Source organism: Echeneis naucrates, chromosome 7, assembly GCF_900963305.1.
Source record: "Echeneis naucrates chromosome 7, fEcheNa1.1, whole genome shotgun sequence".
NCBI classification, from domain to species: domain Eukaryota; kingdom Metazoa; phylum Chordata; class Actinopteri; order Carangiformes; family Echeneidae; genus Echeneis; species Echeneis naucrates.
The window spans coordinates 5,950,555-5,969,637 of record NC_042517.1 but is presented as its reverse complement, the minus strand read 5'-3'; the positions used below and the strand labels follow the sequence as shown (position 1 = coordinate 5,969,637).

At 43.2% G+C, this 19,083-nt stretch overlaps 1 protein-coding gene across 1 annotated transcript in view; it reads left to right on the top strand.

The window, feature by feature from the left end:
• The first annotated feature begins 210 nt into the window (after window positions 1-210).
• prex1 (phosphatidylinositol-3,4,5-trisphosphate-dependent Rac exchange factor 1) overlaps window positions 211-19,083 on the top strand; it is a 74,246-nt gene continuing 55,373 nt past the window's right edge. Inside the window, exons 1-3 of the mRNA XM_029507158.1 lie at window positions 211-830; window positions 17,789-17,854; window positions 18,087-18,209. Of these exons, the coding sequence (XP_029363018.1) occupies window positions 687-830; window positions 17,789-17,854; window positions 18,087-18,209 (333 nt within the window). The 5' untranslated portion in view covers window positions 211-686. The remainder of the gene's footprint in view (window positions 831-17,788; window positions 17,855-18,086; window positions 18,210-19,083) is intronic.

Here is a 19,083-nt window from a genome sequence, read left to right as displayed (position 1 = left end):
GACTTCAAACAGAGATATATAGACATAAAAGCACTTGGTGTGGTACTCTCCATATAAGGAGACTTGATTATTGTATTTGCGGAGTGTGTTTGTTTGCCTTAATGTATTTTGCTTCAGTGCCGCTGTAGTCATACGTTTTATCGCACAGTTTCCTTTAAAGGATTTTCTGCTGTGGTGAATAAAGCGGCAGTGTTTGGTGGCACTTTCGGGTCTAGATGTGCGTGTGCGTGTGCGCTGTCTGCTCGGAGCAGAAGTGAACTGTGGCCCCTGTGTGTCTCCAGCAGCGGGTCCCTCCTCCTCCTCCCTCCTCCGTGTCTCAGGTCTGATCCGGTCTCCTGTGGCCCCGGCTCCTCGGCTCCTCGGCTCCCCGGCTCCCTGTCTGTGTAGCGGCCACGCAGTTTGGCTCTGCCCTCTTTTCTTTTTTCTTTTCTTTTTCTTTTTTTTTTTTTTGCCACCTTTTGGCCAACTTTATTTCCGATGTGCGCTGCCCTCCTCCTCACAGCTCGAGGTGTGAATATTTTATTGGTGTCCTTCATCGTTGTTATTATTTCCCGGGCCAAAGTTGCCGCTGCAGAATGGACTGAAGCAGCCTTTTTTTTAATCTCTATACCCGGCGTGGATACTTGAAAAAGAGACAGGAGCGTTTGTTTTGGAGAGCGACCTTTCCTGCGGTCTGAGCCGCCACCATGGAGGAGGACGACGGGCATCCGGAGAACGGTGTCCACGCCGCCAGGGACTCGGACCGGCAGCAGCGGCTCAGGCTCTGCGTCCTGAACGAAATCCTCAACACGGAGAGGGATTATGTCCGGACTCTGCTCTTCCTTCAGTCGGTGAGTTGTGACTTTTTTTTTTTTTTTTTTAAACCTCCGCTTGGTCATTTATCCGCTTTTCCTCTCTGCCACACACACACACACACACACACACACACACGGAGGTAAGAGAAGCTGCCGTCATAAATCTGCAGATCCGTCTTCGCCTCTTTGGGTCAACATGTGCAGTTAAATAACCTGTAAAATAGTCTCAGGCCGAAGGAGACACTCTGAAACAGTCTCTGCTCTCCTCTATTAATAACTCGACCCCGTAAGGTTTGTCTCTAAATGTGTGTGTGTGCAAACAGGTTGTCTTTTATTTGTAGTTGTATGTTTTTGTTTTTTGTTTTTTGCTCCACGTTGAAATGACATAAGCTCAGTCACGGCGTTTGTCGTGTGAAACGCTGTCAGAGCAGCCTCCTCCTTTCCGGGTGAGTTTGGAGCCATGTTTGGTTTATTATAATAATAATAATTATTTTTTTTTTGTTTGTTTGCTTTTAACGGATGGCTGTGAAGCCGGGGGCCCACCGACACCATCACACCTCTCCATTGTGTTGCAAAAGTCATTGAAAACAACGGAAGAGTGTCCCATCGGCCTTGCAGACTCAGACTGAGATAAAGGAGCTGTTACTTATTCCCTCTGCTGTGGTTTGATGAGCTGATGTCCTGCTAAGTGTACAGATCATTAAGTGGCTGTTGTCCCTCCTGCTCCATCCTCTGCTCTTACACAGTGCAAATAAGCTTTCACCATCCAAGTGAGAACATAAGAGCGGTGTGTGACAGCCATTTGGCTGTGATACTGTGGCTCAGTGAGGTGAGGGGTCAGCTTCGTAAGCAGCCTCCGATTGTTTTCATCTTTCCACCCCAATGAAAGGTTAGCTACCATTAAAAATGGCAACCTTTCTTTTATTTATTTTAAATGTTCAACATCTGGTAGTTTTTTTTTTTTGTTTGTTTGTTTTTTTTTTTTAAAGAATTCTTCCCCCTTTTTCTCTTTCACATGTTTAGAGTTTTCCTCAAGGTTGTTGAAGTCATTTGTGAAACTGGCACTTAACCTTAGCCTCATGTCGGGAAGATACCAAATGACCTTGCAGTTCTCCAGTCAGTGATGAATGACTGTCCCATAATTATGTCTGAATAATGTAGCTTTCCGACTGAAGTCGCACAGAAGTTTTAATGAATGGATTTAAATTTTACACTTTGTTGGAAGACATCTTTTCACATTTAGCCCCCCCCCCCGCCCCCCTGCTGTGTCACTGCTTTCTTTCTCAGCCAAAAAAGAGGCAGCCAAGGCTTATCTTCTGTTACAAGACAGACCAAGCAGCAGAGGGATGTGCTTAGACACCCCCCCCCAGTTCTGGCATAATGATAAAGACAAAGCCTCACTGATTTATCTGACAGGCCTTGAGCTTTTTCCTGTGGACATCTGAAGGATGTCACATTCGTAGCCCTGCACTGTCCTCCTCCCTGTCATCACATCAATTGCCTGTTTTGATTTAAACCAGACAAAGTGAGACGCTCCGGCTTTAGAGAAATTCAGTTATCACCATTGTCTGTGTATAGAAGGTCATTAGGTCACGTTGTCTCGCTCTGGACTGTAAAATTGACATGTTGCCTTATTTTGTAAACAGTTGTTTCTATAGACTCTAATTGATAGATGCGGTTGCATTAGAAGTCGATTGCAGATAATGGATAATTGCAGTTCTGTGTCATCAAAACTCAAAGATAACAGACATTCCTTTGAACCCATTTGATAGCATATGTATATACGCAGTCCACCAAATCTCAATGTGAGGAATGTCTAATGGCTTAAGGAGTGCACGGACATTCAAAACCAAATGAGATGAGAAAAAAGGAGCGTCCGTCCACCAGTTCCAGTCGCCTGCAGATCTCCCCAGCTGAGCCCTGCTTGCTCTCTCTGTGGGTGTCAGTCTGTGTCACCATGCAGCTCAGTGTGGTGTTGATAAGGAATGCCTGGCTCACACGGTTTCACTCGAGATAAAGAGGGACTGGCGATGGTGGTGTGGGGTTGCCTCAATGTGAAAAAAGCAACAGCTGAAGTAGACGTGATGTCATGTCGACATTTTGAAGAGCTTTAGGAAATACATATTTAAAGCCCAAACATCCTCAGCTTCCTTCCCATCTGAAGGCACCATGCTTTGGTTTATATTCCTCCTGTCTGATTGACTTTTTCTTCTGTCTGCAGTATGAAAACGTCATTTTCCATCGTCACCAGTGGTTTAGTTTACACCCTCCCTTTTGTGGTCTTCCAAAACCTCCTAGATGTTTGTTTTTGCATGCAGCATTGATTTATTGATCGCAATAACTGTAGAGACACAAAACGCGATTGTGATCTGGGTTTGGTCTCTTAGGCCATTCCACATGTCACTCATCTCCTGGCAATTACCAGTGCCAGCGAGCTCATTCAGTGTGCCAGAGGGAAGCATGCAGGGATGGTGGGGTTCGTGGTTGTGATACACAGGATACACTTTTGCGCCGTTGTTTGCGTATTTATTGCTTTTGAGTGGAAAAGGTGTGTTTCCCCCATTTGTGTCTGAACAGACAATTTCTTGGTGCGACAGATTGGTTGGGATTTTCTTCAGAAAGATGGATTTTCGCTGCTGTTATGATCCAAAATGAGGCTATTTTGGAACAGCAAAATTGTCAGTGCTATATTTTAAAAATGTAGAGTTTATATAAAAAATAAAAACAAACAGGGGTTTGCGATGCAGGAATTTTTGAACACACTGACCTGATGTGAACATGAATCTTCTTCTTTGAACTGTGTGGCCAATAAGACCGTCATCCTTTAACCTCCTTTCTTCTTTCTGAGAAATGAGATTGAGAGCAGGCTAACCACCAAGGTCTTGTCAGATAATCAGAAACATCTTGAAATCCTGCCCTCTGTGACTCTTGTTTTTTGCCACACGAGTGAGATTGTGCATTTGCAATACTGATGTGCAAGTCTGTGGATAAATTATGTTGTTGTTTTTTATGACTGTATTGGTGCAGGTGCTTCGTACCTCTTTCTCTGCGTCTGCTATTGTTGGCCTTTCAATATGCAGACCTTTTTAGTTGCTGTTGACAGGACTCACTAAGCAAACGGGATCACAGGAGCATATGTTTGCAATGCAGAAGATACTTTCCAGCCTGTGCCAAAGAAGACAGACGTGCAGCTAAACAGCCTCGAGCTTCATCTCCAAAGTAGTGTAGTTTTAGCAATAAATGAAAAAAATATCTATATTTATTTATATTTATTCAAATGAGAAATAACTGTAAGTTGTTTCAGTTTCCAACTCTCATCTCACCCACAGTGTTGGCGAATTCAGCTCACTGCAGCCTCAGCCCTGCTGAAGTCATGCAAAATTCACATATACACCACAAAAGTGATATCCTAACTGCAGGTGTAACAGTTATACGGTCAGGCTGTTGGGGTTTAATGAGGGGTTTTATTATTATTGGGCTTTAAGTTCTCTGCTCGCTTCGCAAGGCTCGGGGGACAGAACACAGAGTCTTATCTTCAGCGTTAGCTTTCTGATTATTTAAACTTTCAGATGCTGAGGGTGATACTGAATGGGGACAGATGCTGCTGTTCAAATAAACCAGAGTGGACTCAATATTTTTCTGTTAAAATGTAGTAAATGTTACTTTTTATAGCCCTCAGGATTTGGACTTTTGCTAACTAAAGTGCTTGCATACTAGGATATAATGTTAATGTTAGAAGTTGCCACTATGCAGCCTAAATACCAGTTCTGTTCTTTTTTGTATATATATATATGTAGATAGATATAGATAAATTTATTATTTTTTTAACCTCAAATGCCATTTCTTTGGAGCATTGGACTCCAAAAGGAATTTAAGGAATTCCAGTTTACAAGTTTAAACCACTGTAACGCCCCAGAGGCACAATGTCAAACAAAAAAACCCTCCCCCGTTCCCTCCCCACAAGGTGTTCGCAGATTATTCCAGCCATGAATGAGCAAAGAAGTTGTTTTTTTTTTATACATTATCAGTTTGGTGGTGTGTTTTCAAAACGTGCTAAAATTGCATATGATTAAAAATTAATAAAGTTATCTCCTTGAGGTCTGAGGTCCTTCAGTGGTCACACAGTCAAACAAGCGTATCTAATAAGGAGTGTGTGAATAAATCAGTGGTGAAACAGGAATGAAACCAGCTCGCTGATTTCTCTGTGACAGATCAGACAGTGCAGTGTCAACTCTGCAGCCCAAGGCACTTTTCAGATGCACTGATTAATGCATTTTTTTATGATTGAAGCAGATATCCAATTAGAGAGACACCACTGTGTGTTGAAAACTGTGAGAAGTGCTTTTGAACATGCAGATACACTGGGTGACCCGCACCAAATAGTTAAATCATGGCTACATGAGCTCCCTAAAGTCTATTTGGAGATCGCGACCTGGAGAAGATGGATGAAGTGCTTTTTCATGGAGGATGGTGGACATTGTTCAGGTACCTGAACGATGTCTTGGTATGGTTTCTCTCCTTAGAGCTTCTTATTTGGTTTATGGACCATGACTGCAGGAGTCCAAAGTTTGTTTGTTTTCTTAAATCCAACCAGATGTTTGGGTCTTTCGTCTGTCATTTTCCTGATAAGACTGAAGAAGAACTGACAACCATAAAACACCTTTCCACACAGTTACGCAAGGATGTCTGAAGCCAGTAAGTTCGATTACTAAAGCTCTTGGTTGATCAGGGCAGGTCAGATTTAATGCCTGGCCTGTATGCTGTCCGCTCAGAAGGCTGTTCACATGACACAGAGACAAGGAAAGGGTGCTATAGACAAACATGTACACACACACACACACACATACTACCCTTGTGTTGTTTTTCATTCCATAATACACAACCATCCATTCATTTACTTTCAGCCGCTTATCTATTTCCGGGTGGCGGGGGGGGGGGAGCTGCAGCTCACTCTGGGTGAGGGCGGGGTCACCCTGGACAGGTCACCAGTCCATCACAGGGCCAACACACAGAGACAGACACACTCACACTCAGACCTACAGACAATTTCGAGTCACCAGTTAGCCCAAACATGATGTGTTTGGAAACCCACACAGGCACGGAAAAAACTTCACACAGAAAGCCCCCAGGCCGGGAACCGAACCCGCGACCTTCTTAGTGTGAGGCACCACTATGCCACCATGCTGCCCCTGTACACAAATATATTGTGAATTCCAAATACAATTGGCGACCACGTGCATGGGTTAACGTATGAGCACATTTCCTTTTCCTCTGAAAGACCATTGTTGTGTGTTGTGACAAAAGTGAATGAAAAGTGTGCCAGAGCTTTCTGTGTGACATTTGTGGTGATGAAAATGTTATGGGAAGTCACAAAAGAGACAGAACATTGATGGATTCACCCTTCTAGTTAATTGCCCCATTTACAAAGAGAACATTTAGAGTTTAACATCATACTGTCATATATGAACTTTGTTACCTTAGCTTAAAGCCAAACTGTTTCATTCGACCAAGTGGTGGAAATCTGTGCTCATCCCTGTTTGTTATTTATCCAAGTTAAATAGCCTGCTGACTGTTATAACTGCTCCTTATAGCTGCTGACAAATTCTGCGGCATGGTCACTGAAGGGCTTTTATTTTAGTGTTCAGTCAAGATGATGTGAATTTTGCCAACTGACATGGCACGATGAAAGACTTGAGTCATTTATGCTTGAGCTGTTCCTGCGATGATTTTGCTGTCACATGCTGACAGGAAAGCTCTTCGGAAATGGTGCACCATTATGACATGAAGGGTTCCACACAGGCACGTTATTTTATTTTATTTTTTTATCTCAGTTGTGACTCCTCTCACTGACAAACTTGTCAGTTCAAGAGCAATTTCATGAGAACTCTCTCACCGTTTCTGTTTCACATGGTAAATTTCCTTGTGAATCAGGTCGCTTTCAGACTTTCAGAGATTGATACTAAAACAAGTGTTCAGTGAATTTGTGGCTGCCAAAATAAAAGCCGGCAAAAGTTGGATGAATGTAGGCCAGTTGCATTTGTGGTTTTAGTGCTAAAGGAGAAAGGAAAAAAAAAAAAAAAATTGGACAGAAACTCCCTGTGTAAATTGTGTTTGAGTGACGACCAGTTGATGCTTGCTACGATCTTCTTCACTGCTCTGCTAACTGTCAATTTTTGTCTTGTGTGTAAATACTAATTTGTTTCTTTACCACCATTTTCTCTCCAACTGTGCCCACGACAGTGTTTATGTCTGCCCAGCTGAATGCCAGATGTGACATATTTAGTTTGGTTTTGCTTGCTGTTATGTCACACATATGAAAGCAAATACATTTTTTGTTCTTAATCCCACATGTACAAGTATGAAAAATGAAGGAAATCACTGTCAAAATTAATTTTTAATGATCATCTGTTTCTATATTTTTCTCTGTAGCGGCAGTTAATTAAAATAATGCTCAGCCATTTTATTAAAGGGGCCTTTCATGGCACTCAAGGGCCACGCTGGACCAGAGAAGATGGGAAATAAAACACAAAACATACAATGAGTAACAGATCATAGCTCAGCGTTTGTTGTGCTAGGAGCGTCGCAAGTCTCTGATGGCTCACTCAGCAGCACACCGACTGCACTCTGATCCGGTCTGTGATCTTTGTGTCTGTCAGTGCTGAAAAACACACCAAAGGTCCAGATGGCCTCTGCAATCTGGTCCATGATGTTATCTCCAGATCGCCACATGCCATGCATCAACAGGAGAGCCACTTGGAAAAAGGATTTGTGGACAAACTGCCTAGAGTGTTTTCCCCGGCAGAGATTAAATTAGGTGATTTGATTGATAAAGGAGCATTGTCTGTGAAGAGAATGTGCCACGTTTACAGAGTTACACATTGAACCAGGTGTGCCCATCTAAATGGCACAGTGTTTAAACGGGGGGGTATCAATGGGTGTCTTTTTCACAGTTGTGCGTTTCAAGCTATTTTTATTCCCATTGTCCTGCGAATAAGTGAGAGTGGGTAGTGCACATTTCTGTTGTTGTTTTTTTTTTTTTTTTTCAGTAGATGTGTAATGATAGACACTTCAGAGTGAGTCTGTTATCATATGACAAGCTGCCTAAAAGCTATCTAAATATTATTTATAGCACATGAATTACAGCCACTGCGAAAGCACAGTGAAGGTAAAAATGGCCCCTTCTACAGCTTTAAATGTGTTGCACCTGGCAGAGGGAAAGCAACACCTGATTGGACTAAAAGGCCTGCTCAGTGTCAGTGAAAATGGGTATTCCAAATATTGATCATGCGCATCATCCATTCGTTAATGCAACATGGCTGATATGGGATTGATGAGTCGGCAGTCTGGAAGAGGAAGTACCCAGTCCACTGCTGTCCGTCTGTTCTCTGTGGTTGAGACATTGTCTCATCCCCTGTAGTGTTTATGTGAGCAACTCAAAAAGCCCTTAAGTTTAAATTTCTTCAAAGCGGAAGTGTGTGAGAGGGGAAGGGGGGAGAAAAAAAAAAAATGGACGAGACTCAAAGAGGACTTTGTGTTTTGGTGAGTGGCTCTGCCAAAAAGGGTTTCTCTTGGAAGACAGCAAGGGACTGGTTGCAGGGGGAATGGGGAGCTGAGGGAGTTTTCAGAAGAGATGTGGGAGAGATGTGAATAACGGCTTCAGAGAGAAAGAAGTTAGCTTAAGTTTACTTGGGTCCTTCATTGTGGCACCACCATGGGCCATTCTCTGGCTCCGCTGAGCTCACGCCACAAAGAGGGTATTTCTTCATTTATTTATTCAATTTCATGCCACGTCGACCCTAAAATGGCCCCCGATCTCTCTCTCCAAAACTGCCCTGTCCTCTTTTGTGGCTGGCTATCCAAATCCTCTCTAGAAAAAGAGACCCTTAATGGACACATTGTTTTAAGCTTGTTGTTGTTTTCTCTTGGATTGGGAGGGGTAGAGGGTTTGAGGCTGGTGACCTGAGAACCCTCATAGAAAAGTCCTGAATCTGTGGATCTGTGATTCTGTTTAAGTGTTGTTTCAGTAGGTGTGGGAACCGAAGTGAATTGGAAAGGGACTCTTAAAGTCCTCTGGAAAAACCTTGACAAGAGTTAGAGCTTGTTCTTGATCTACGGGGTCTCTTGTGAGATATCTGAATCGAGTGAGATGGCCCAACATTGTTGCTGAACACTGGTGGTAGCCATGGCCAAACAAGAATACTGGCCCAGGTTTTTCCCCGTTCGCAGTACTCCTATTTCACTGAGGGGAGGAAGGAAGAAAGAAAAGAAAACAAGCAACTACACGCAAGAATTAATATTTAATATTTGTCGTTCTGCTCATTACCTACATTTTATGTGTACATTTGCACGCGTTCTTATGACCAACAGGAAATAAACAATCCATCGCGTTAGTAACTGCTTCTCTAGCTCGATGTGGGTGACACCATGACCAAAAAGAGATAAATGTGTAGGTGAATAGAAGTCATTTGAATTCTAGTAATGCATAGAAGTTTGGCACATATGCCAATATTTCTTCCAGGTCTCATGATATTATTGATCTCCATTATGTCAGTAAGTATTTTTTTTTTTTTTAAATGCGTTTTCTATTTTAGTCACCCCTCATGCTTTCTCCAGTTTGGTTTGTAATCCCCATATTTATTTATTTATTTTTTTCTCTGTAGAACACATCAGAGCCTTCAGTCCAATGCAACCCAGACTGGACCATGTTAAGTTGCCATGTGATCATGCTCTCCCAGACATTCATTTTCCCCATTAATCCCACTTTAATACAAATAACCTCTGCTGGAAGTAAAGATATAAATGAAAAGGCTCTCCCGCTTCTCAGGCCTTAAGGCAACAACCCCTGTCAGTGAATCTAGTCCTGGATCCATGTTACTTGGTGGGATTAGCTGCAGATACAACACTGCACTCAAAAAGCAGACATGAAGACAGCAGGCATCTTTCTCACCGTCCAGTGGAGCTAACACTGAGCCGGCACCAGCATATGGCCCGTCTGAATCTTCACACCTGACTGTCTGGCTCCTCTTTGCTCTGATAAACCTCAACATTTAGCAAAGCCTACCCCCCACCCAAACTGCATCTGACCTTTTGGCTGTCAGTCAAATGAGATGCTGGAGCCCTCGTATGACACAGGAGCAGTTATTGGTGTGATCACACAGTCTGGTGTGGCTACTGATAATGAATGTTGCGTCACACACGGCATGTTTTGTCAGTCTGCCAGGTACTGCAAAGGGGCAGTGGATTAAATAATGAAGATGATCGCTTTGCAATTCTGTTCCTTTCTTTTACTAACAATATAATTTGTCATTTCTTTACTCCCCTAAAATGCAGCCAGCATAGCCTCACTATAATGTGGCTGCTGTGCCATGAAGTGTGCAGTGTAAATAAGCTCTAAGTGTGCAATGTGATTTATTTGTTTGTTACTGTTTGGCTGCACACTAGTACAGAACCTAAGGTTGTGAACACAACACTGATTATTTGTGTTTATATGATTGAAAAGGTCTGCCCTATAGGAGCAAGCCTCACACTGCAACTCTTAGAAGTTCTTATGTGATGACACCAATGCTGACTGGCTGGTGAATGTGTCCGCAGCAGGCAATGCCACCTACCATAAACACTGCCTTCAGGCAGCACCAGGTCATTCCAGACAAGCAACCTCTTCTCATCCGCCCAAACAGCAAAGGGTTGTCTGGTGAGACGCCTTACTCATATCACTCAAAGAACAAGTTAAGTTCTCTGTGTTTTTTGTTTTTTTTTATAATATTTGTTGCTCGATGCCTCGTTATGGAATGTGGTTGCTCCCATACTGCCAGTCAAGCTCATCCAGTGTCCACCACTAGAATCACTGTTCCCCTAAACCCCCAGAATATACAAAGAGGTGAGACTGAGAGATGAAGACCAGCTAACTGCAGCACAGATGTTCTGTACAGAAACTTCTATGAATCGGGCGGGGATGCAGCAAAGCCACGAGCACAGCGTGCATGTAGACCTGTGGGATAGCCTCCACCACCCAGTGGTAAAGGCGTTGGTTAGTGACAGGTTTCCCCAGAAATGAAAAGCTGATCATTCTCTCTGAAAACCCTTGTTTTATCCATGTAAACAAAACTACACAAGATGAGTGAGTTCTTCTCTGCAGGTGAGACAGCAAATGCCGGTAGAACACAAGCCAACAGCTTTAGGCACGAAGTCTATTTTGGGCTTCAGTGTCACCCTTACTTTACAGACGGCAGGTGCGCGGATATCACTTACCCGTAAAGCTGAGGCCAAACCCAGTAACTGCTATTTTGTGACACAGTTTCAAATCTGTTGCCTCCTGCGGACTGATATTGGATTTTGTAAGTTCCATTTACATATTTAAGCATTGTATTTTATCAGTTGAAATCCACACACACAGGAAGTGGTCTTATTGTGAAATCTGGTACAGAAAATAAATGAGTGAGGACAGAGTGGCTTTTTGCTGAACCCAGATGCTGACTCAACTCATAAACATTGTCGTGTCATCATTCGACACAAGTACTTACAGGAAAAAGTAAGAGTTAAGGCAAACAATTTGTTATTCGAAACTTAAGATAACCGCTGTAGATGTGTCTGCCTGTTCTCAGCTTACATAAACAGACTTTATGGAACATGCTCTGGCGTTGTCCATAATGGCAGTTGCGCTCTGTGGGAGCTGCCCCGTCGTCAAATTGAGCCACTCTTGGGCCAGGCCCACAGTGCCAGGTGCTCCGGGTGTGAGTGTAGCACCATCCTGCGCCCCTGTGGGAGAAGGTCTGTCCAGCAGCTCGTGTCATACGTTTTCTCTTGAAATGAATGGATGCACGGTGGACTGGACAGAGTGCATTCAAATCTGCTCCATTATTTCAGGGCATGACAAATACATGGAGTAAAATGGGTGCAGGGAACCCTGTTTGATGCTCTATTCTTTGTAAGACATATTCATTTGGCCATTGACCTCGCTGCAGCAGTTGGACATTTTGTTATTATTTTTCTGCCTGGTGAAAACGTATATGTGTGTGTGTGTGTGTGTGTGTGTGTGTGCTGGGACAGTCCATAGTGACTCCAGGTCAGGGACGCACATTTGAAAGCAGTACATGCAGGAGTGGCAAGAGAAGAATGAGCAGTCGCCTCAAAGGCAGAGAGAAATTTAGGCGGCTCCTTCTTATTCCTAGCCTGGTGATTGACAGCGGCAGGGGGGTTGAGCCAGCGAGGGTGCAGTTGGGGCTGGAGTTTCCAATCACTACCAGGCTGGTTTACCTGCTGAGGGGAAGGTAGTGGTATGGGCTGATGCACCCAAAAAGCAGCTTGTGCAGTAGTTATCTGCTGCACAGGCTTTGTGGGGGAGACGAAGCTGGAGCGCTTCCCTCTTCATGTACGCCTATCTTCTTCTTCTTTTTTTTCCTTGCATGTCTTCCTGTCAGACCAAAGTTCTCAGCAGTTTTCCTGTGGCCTGCACTGCACGGCATTGGACACTGAGGCATAGGTTGGAGATGGGTAGCTAAACTAAGTGGTCCGGCCGAATGCGCCGCTGCCTTATAAACCTTCACTCTCCCCTTACCGTTTCCAGGACGTCTTCCTCGCAGGACCCACTGATAGCGCAGATGCTAGCCACCGGTGCCGCTTGCAGCTTGACTTCTTTTTGCTCAACAGCGTGGCTACTGGCAGGGAGGCAGGGGTCACAGCTAGACAAGCTTGGCACGCCAGCTGTCTGCAGAAAATTTTAAGGGTGAACACCACACAGTATCGACGTGAGCCAGGAGCACTGTTCCAGCCCTAAGCAGCTGGTGTGCATCTTTGTTTGAAATCTTATTTCCACAATGACAGGGATGGGCCCCTGAGTCTCTATTACATCTGCTGTGAAAGGTTATCCTGTCCTTTACTCCATTACAATGTTACATCGAAAGGATTATTATGAAAAAGAACAGGCTTTACCAACACAGTAGAAATAGCATGTCGCATACTTCCTTTTCACAAAAGCCCAACTTCCTGTCCAGAAATGACATCTGCTCCTTTTTTGTGCAGATGCAAAGCCCAATTATTCAGACTGTTTCTGTTCTGGTTCTTTCCCTGCTGAGCCGAATGGCTGCCTATCTGCATGAAAAAGAAATTCATCTTGGATGTATTGTTGGCTTTTGCTCTGGTTTCACTTCCTGTTTGAATGTCACACACTCTGACACAGGAGCAGAGATGTGTGCACCCTTTTAAACTCAGTTTTTCTTGCAGAGATGCAGTTGCAATAAAATGGACATTTACTCAGCTTGGAGGGATCCCCCAAGCTTGCATCAGCTGATCTTGTGGCCATTCAGCACGTTGCATGTTTTTATGTGAAGTGTTGTAAGAGCAGATTCCCCCTTCTGTCCTCTGAAACATTTCTTCAGCCCTTTTAGATGAGATTTTGATGCGGCTCTGATTATGCATGATGGTCTGTATTGATCAGGACTAATGCATCCGAGACACAACTGCCCAAAGCTTTGTCGTCTGTATCTAAAAGCCTCTTTGAAAAAAAACTTAGAAGAGGCATTTTTTCTTAAACTGCAGTGTAAGTGGTTGGTCATGTCGTCATTCTGCAGAATTTTTTTGAATGAGCTCATAGCAGTCAGAATTTCACTTTTTTTTTTAAATTTTTTTTTTTTTATTGGTCCTTCGATCACAGATGACATTTTTGGACATTTGGCATAATTTTTAGCATCATTGGTTTGTTTTTTTTTTTTTTTTTGGTCTTGATAATGTATTTAATTTTTTTAATCTTATTTCATAAGATGGTCTGTATGGCGGCGAGTGATATCATCTCCAGCAGTTGTCAAATCAAATCAGATTTATTTGTATAGCGCCAAATCACAACAAAGCTACATCAAGGTACTTCACATATAGAACAGGTCTAGACCAAACTCTTTATAAAATGATTTAAATATCTATCTATCTATCTAGACAGTCACTGGATGTGACCTGCTTGGCATTTCATATTGTGGTTCCACTGTGCTAATGAAATGCTTAAATCCGGGGTGTTCTTATACCGAACAAGTTCACATGTCCAATGCTACAAATCCTCCAACAAGGAAAGTTATTGCACTCCCGCGAGTTGAATTTTGTAGGAGTTAAGCTCTACATGAGGACGGAGGAGCTTATTTTCATGGTTAGGTTCAGCCGGCCTTTGGAGAGCATAACTGAGAATTTGTGAAATTCTTCTGTGCAGTATGTTGGACGTTTACGATTCTGAAGTATCCGCAGCAAACATGAGTGCTGTATTTGGCAGCTACATTGTGGCCATTTAAGATCTTTGGTGGTTTTGCCACCGAAGGCCTGGGGGATTGCATCATGTGATGGAATTGTCCCTCAAAGCCCAGCACCCCATGGCAAGAGATCATAATGTTCAATAACTCTTTGCTGCATCTTAGCCCTGCTGCACTCATTTGTATGAGGCAAAGGGTATCAAAAAATAGATTTGCAGCCCTTTTGACCAACTATTTTTAACGTTGCTTAATGTTGTATCTATTTATAGGTACTGAAGCGTGAGAGCACATCTAATGAACACAGTGGAATGCAAGCTGCACAGGGTAACTTGTACTGGAAGCCTCCAGCGTTTATACATAGTTATAGCTTTAAAATAAAAAAAGATAAAAATAAAGGTCAATTAGGGTGGAGACGTGGCGGTGAGCACAACAGCTATGTCCTGTGAGTTGAGTAGAGTTGGAATGCTTATCGTGACTGTTATGTTTGTTTTCATATTCCGATATTTCTTTCTAATGTGATCCAGCTTGGCTCCATAATTTTGAAGGACTCCCCCTTTTCATCATTCATCTCGCATCTTAATGTGAGTGTAGCTGGCAATGCTGTGAGGGATTGTCCTCGTCATGCAAATGATGCTTGACACTTACTACGCTGAGGGTTAACCGACGATGCAATTCCATCAGCTTCATTCACTTTATTATAACCAGGACATTTTCTTTATTCTTGTCTTTACATTGTGCTCCTACTTGCAAATTGAGTTGCCAATTCTAATTATTACTTTTACAGCAGAACAGAAGTCACATAACTGGTCTCTGGGTGTGAGAATTGCCAGCCAGTCATCTTGCCAAGTTATAAGGCAGCACTTTGGTTAAGGCGTACATTCCACATCTGCAAGTATGCAAGCAACCACCAGAGTCCAAGAGCCATAAATTTCACCATTAGAGGGTGAATAGGAGGTTCTTTGCAGATGTTTGGATACCCATCCTCAACTGTCGATCACTGAACGATCACTGTGCTTCAAGTCTTGTAGCTGTTGTCCCCCAACTGGACCCCAAATAGATTTGTAAAGTTGCATAATAACGACAGCTACCCGTCTGCGGTGCCTGCAGCTGTGTGCATCTGTATGACCGAGGCACTCCAAATCCTACGCAAAGTCAGGCCTTCTCGATGCTTATGCTCTGTTGTCTACTGTGGCTCTGCTGAACCCAGTGTATCAGACACGAGAGTGAAAGCTTTCAGTTTTCTCCCGAAAGGAACCTGCGTGCTTTGTCATGGAACAATGAAGACAGTCAATACTACCCTGGGTGCGAATGAGGCGAGACCTGGAGTGAAAGGAGGCCTTTGTTGCTACTTCCCACCATCCTCTCTGCTGATCCCCCCTGTCACCACATCTGTGTGGCACATTTTGAATACGTCCTGCTTGGTAGTTGTCTAGGATGTCAATAAGTAATGATTTTCAAGCCTTTATACGCAGGCCCTTCCTCTTTTTTTCCTGTTTTCAACCATTTCCCTTTGCAATTTCCTGCCCTCACCCTGCTTTGTGTCATCTGAAAGCAGGTGAGGAAAAGCTTTGTTTCCGGTCCCTTCTCGTCTCCTCTGCGAGGCAGCAAGCTCTCACACAAGTGACTCCTCTAGCGTGGCCACAGTACAAGTTGCCATATGGGAGATTTAATTAGTGTACACTTCAAGCAGAATCAGCTCCTCCCAACGCCAGTCAAAAACACGACAACTTCGGCTTTTATTTAATGCTGGTCTTAATTACGGAGGTAGCGGCTCTACTTTCTATTTTGGTAATAACATATCCAAATGCTCGGGGGGGAAAAAAACAAGGGCAGTCCCCAAAAAGTGCTTGGTCCCTGTGGAAATGATACGATTGCTGGCTGGCTGACGGTTGGCTGCGTTCTATCTTTAGAGCAAATGTGTGATTACAAGTGTCAGTCTTTCATTATAGGCAAATGACTTAGTATAAGCAACCCATGTATTAAGATGATGTAATGTGGGGCTGCATAGGTCATGCAAGTCCTTTCAAAAAAGAAATAGTTCGACACATTGAAGTGAACCTTTTTGTTATATATGAACAATGATTTTTTTTTTGTTTGTTTGTTTGGGGTATGTAACCATGCATACATATTTTGGTTCCAGTGCGTGCTACACAGAATGCCATGTTAACAGTTTGGATTTTTTATTTTTTTTTCCAAACCAAGACCAGAGACAGAGGTATTTGAAAGGTTTTTGACTTAAATTGGAAAACACTAATAATTAGACTATATTTTCTTCATTATAGGTTGCTTAACTTGGCATATTGAGGTTCAAATCATGTATGAGTCCTCAAACATTGGCCATTTTTTTTTTTTTTTTTTTTTTCAAACAAAGCCCCATTAAGCTCCATTATATGATATACCAAAGCTATCTGAATGGCTAGGAGGTAAATGTTTTCATGCAAGTGTAAAGATGATCTGTCTGCATTAATGCAGAATCTTTCAGAACCATTGTATATTAATCAATTCAAATCCAGTTTATACTTATATAGGCATCAGGAGATGGCAAACTGAGGCAGGTTAAGCCGTTCAAACATAGTGTGACAGAAAGAAATGGGGAAGAAGGAAGAAAGAGAAACTGTTTGCAGATTCACTTCCCCTCTCTTAACCATTCTGTTTTCCTTTTTTCTTGGTTTTAAGCGAAGATTCTGATTGGCAGGCATGTGCACACACGGACAAAACTGCACCCACGCACAAAGCTCAACTTGACATGAGCTTATTACGACAATCTTTTGCTGAAGTGGTGTGCAAGGCTGCAACAATGAAGCGGTCACTTTGGCTGATGTCTTATAGCTGAATGCGTAGGTGCATGGGCTTCCATTGCAGAAGCTCCATACAGGGAGCTTTAAAAAAAAAAAAAAAGACACGTTGTATAGTGGAAAGTTGTGCGCTACACATGGATGGTGATAGAACTCTGACATGTCTGCCTTGCACCGTGAAAGGCAATATGCCTTGAAGTACGAGAGTGTGCATGTGACTGTCTGTTGCTCAACAGCTTATGTGTTGACAAATGTATATCGTGATGCCTTAGAATCTCTCTATAATGTGTTTCTTCAAAACAAAGAATAGGTGTAAATTTCCACTTTCTTAAATACAATCAGCGTGCGCTACCAGGCCACTCATCCGTGCACTGCGAACTGCAAATGAAGATGGACATGGCCTTTGTGGCTTCACCCACGGGCCACTGAGGTGTGGCTTTGTAGCTCAGAGAGAGCAGCTAAGCTATCAAGCCGATGACCCTCCAAACCGTACAAACATGGCCATGTTGTGTCTTAAAGTGGCTGGGGTGCTGACTTGTAGCCAACTGTGATGGCACTCTTGTCGTCATGACAAGAAGTTGCCTTCTTGTTTATGCAGCAGTGATAGCTAATTAAAATGTAAACACAGGGTCATTGTCATGACGGGCTAAATTAGCTGCCAAATGGTTTTTGTAGTGGCTGGCCTGTTGGTTATTTGAACATGAAAATCAGCAGGGGTTGACTCATCTATGGTATGTGATGAACTGCAGTTTTTGTCACTTCTGTGTTAGTTATATTCTGATGTGCACATCAGAATTTCAGAAATTTGTCTTGTGTGCTTGAATCCAACTGGGAACGTCCTTACGTTCTCTTACATTTTCACAGAATGTCTCAGTCACATGTCAGCATTAAAGGGAACTGCTTTGTTCAGGCAATCTCAGTTGAATGCTTCTTTTTTTTTTTTAATCCTCCTTTGTTTCTCTCTCCTCCATAGGCCTTTTTGCAGAGAATCAGGCAAACTGCAGATGACCAACAATGTCTGTCACCTGAACATGTCAAGGTATGACCATGGCAGCCAAAAGACGAAACCTGAACGCCAAACATACAAAAAGATCAATTTTTCTGTATTGAGAAGCATGTATTCACTGTTTGACCCTTTTTTCCTCACATCTCTGTCCATCTGTTGGTCACTTCCTCACTTTTTTTTCTCCCCCCCCCCCCCCCCTCCACCTTGCCTCTTTATCGCTTCCTTTCTCTCTGTCCCCTCCCTTTACGTATCCTGCTGTTTATAGGTCTTGTTTTCAAATATTGAGGACATCCTGGAGCTGCACAGGGAAGTGCTGGCTGCCGTGGAAAACCGTATGCAGCCTGAACCTCAGCCTCAGCATGCACTGGGACACATATTCCTCCAGTTTGTAAGTGCACAGTACACTTGAAAACACACAACGCGGCAAACAGTCGCAGGCTTATACAAACACATGGCTATGCATGTGGGAGCATGCAAAAAAGAAACTTACAAACACACAAACTCTTTTCATGGGTCACTCGGATGTGCAGGGAAAGTGTGCAAAGCCTGCTGGGAAAATATCCTTGAATTCTCTCTCTCTTATACCCCCCCAACATGCACGTGCACATACAGACACACACACATTATCTCCACCCCTTTGCCTTTCCTTCTTTTCCAATCAGGCCTGTATCCTGTCAGGCAAGAAACCCATTTTCCCTCCTTCCCTCTTCTTCAGTCTGTGCAAGTCACTGTCTCTGCCATCTCCTTCTTTTGCCCCCTTATCCTTCCATCCAAAAATTCCTCTCTGCTGTGTCTAACCCCCCACCCCAACTGTCCCACCACCCCCTGTTTGAACTCATTTGGCCCCAGGAAACAAACAAAGAAGGGTCTGTATCCGGATAAGAAGAGATGGTGTGTCCCTCAGCGAGGGGACAATGCCACTGCTGGTAGCACTCACTCTCAATCTCTCTCTCTCTCTCTCTCTCGCTCTCACTCTGTGTGTGTGTGTGTGTGTATGTATGTGTGTGTGTGTGTATGTATATATATATATATATATAATGTGTGTGTGTGTGTGTGTATGTATTTCTGTTTTTGTCTCTCTGATAAACTGATAAACTGTCATCAGTTCAGACAAGGAAGTTTCTGCCCCTTGCCTTTTTTTTTCTTTCCTCATATCTAATGAGAGCTACAGTCTGGCATCATTTCTGCCTCTGACAAATGTTTATACAGCTAAAAATTCAACCTGGATGCCCTTTCATGAACCACACCACTTCTTATAGGTG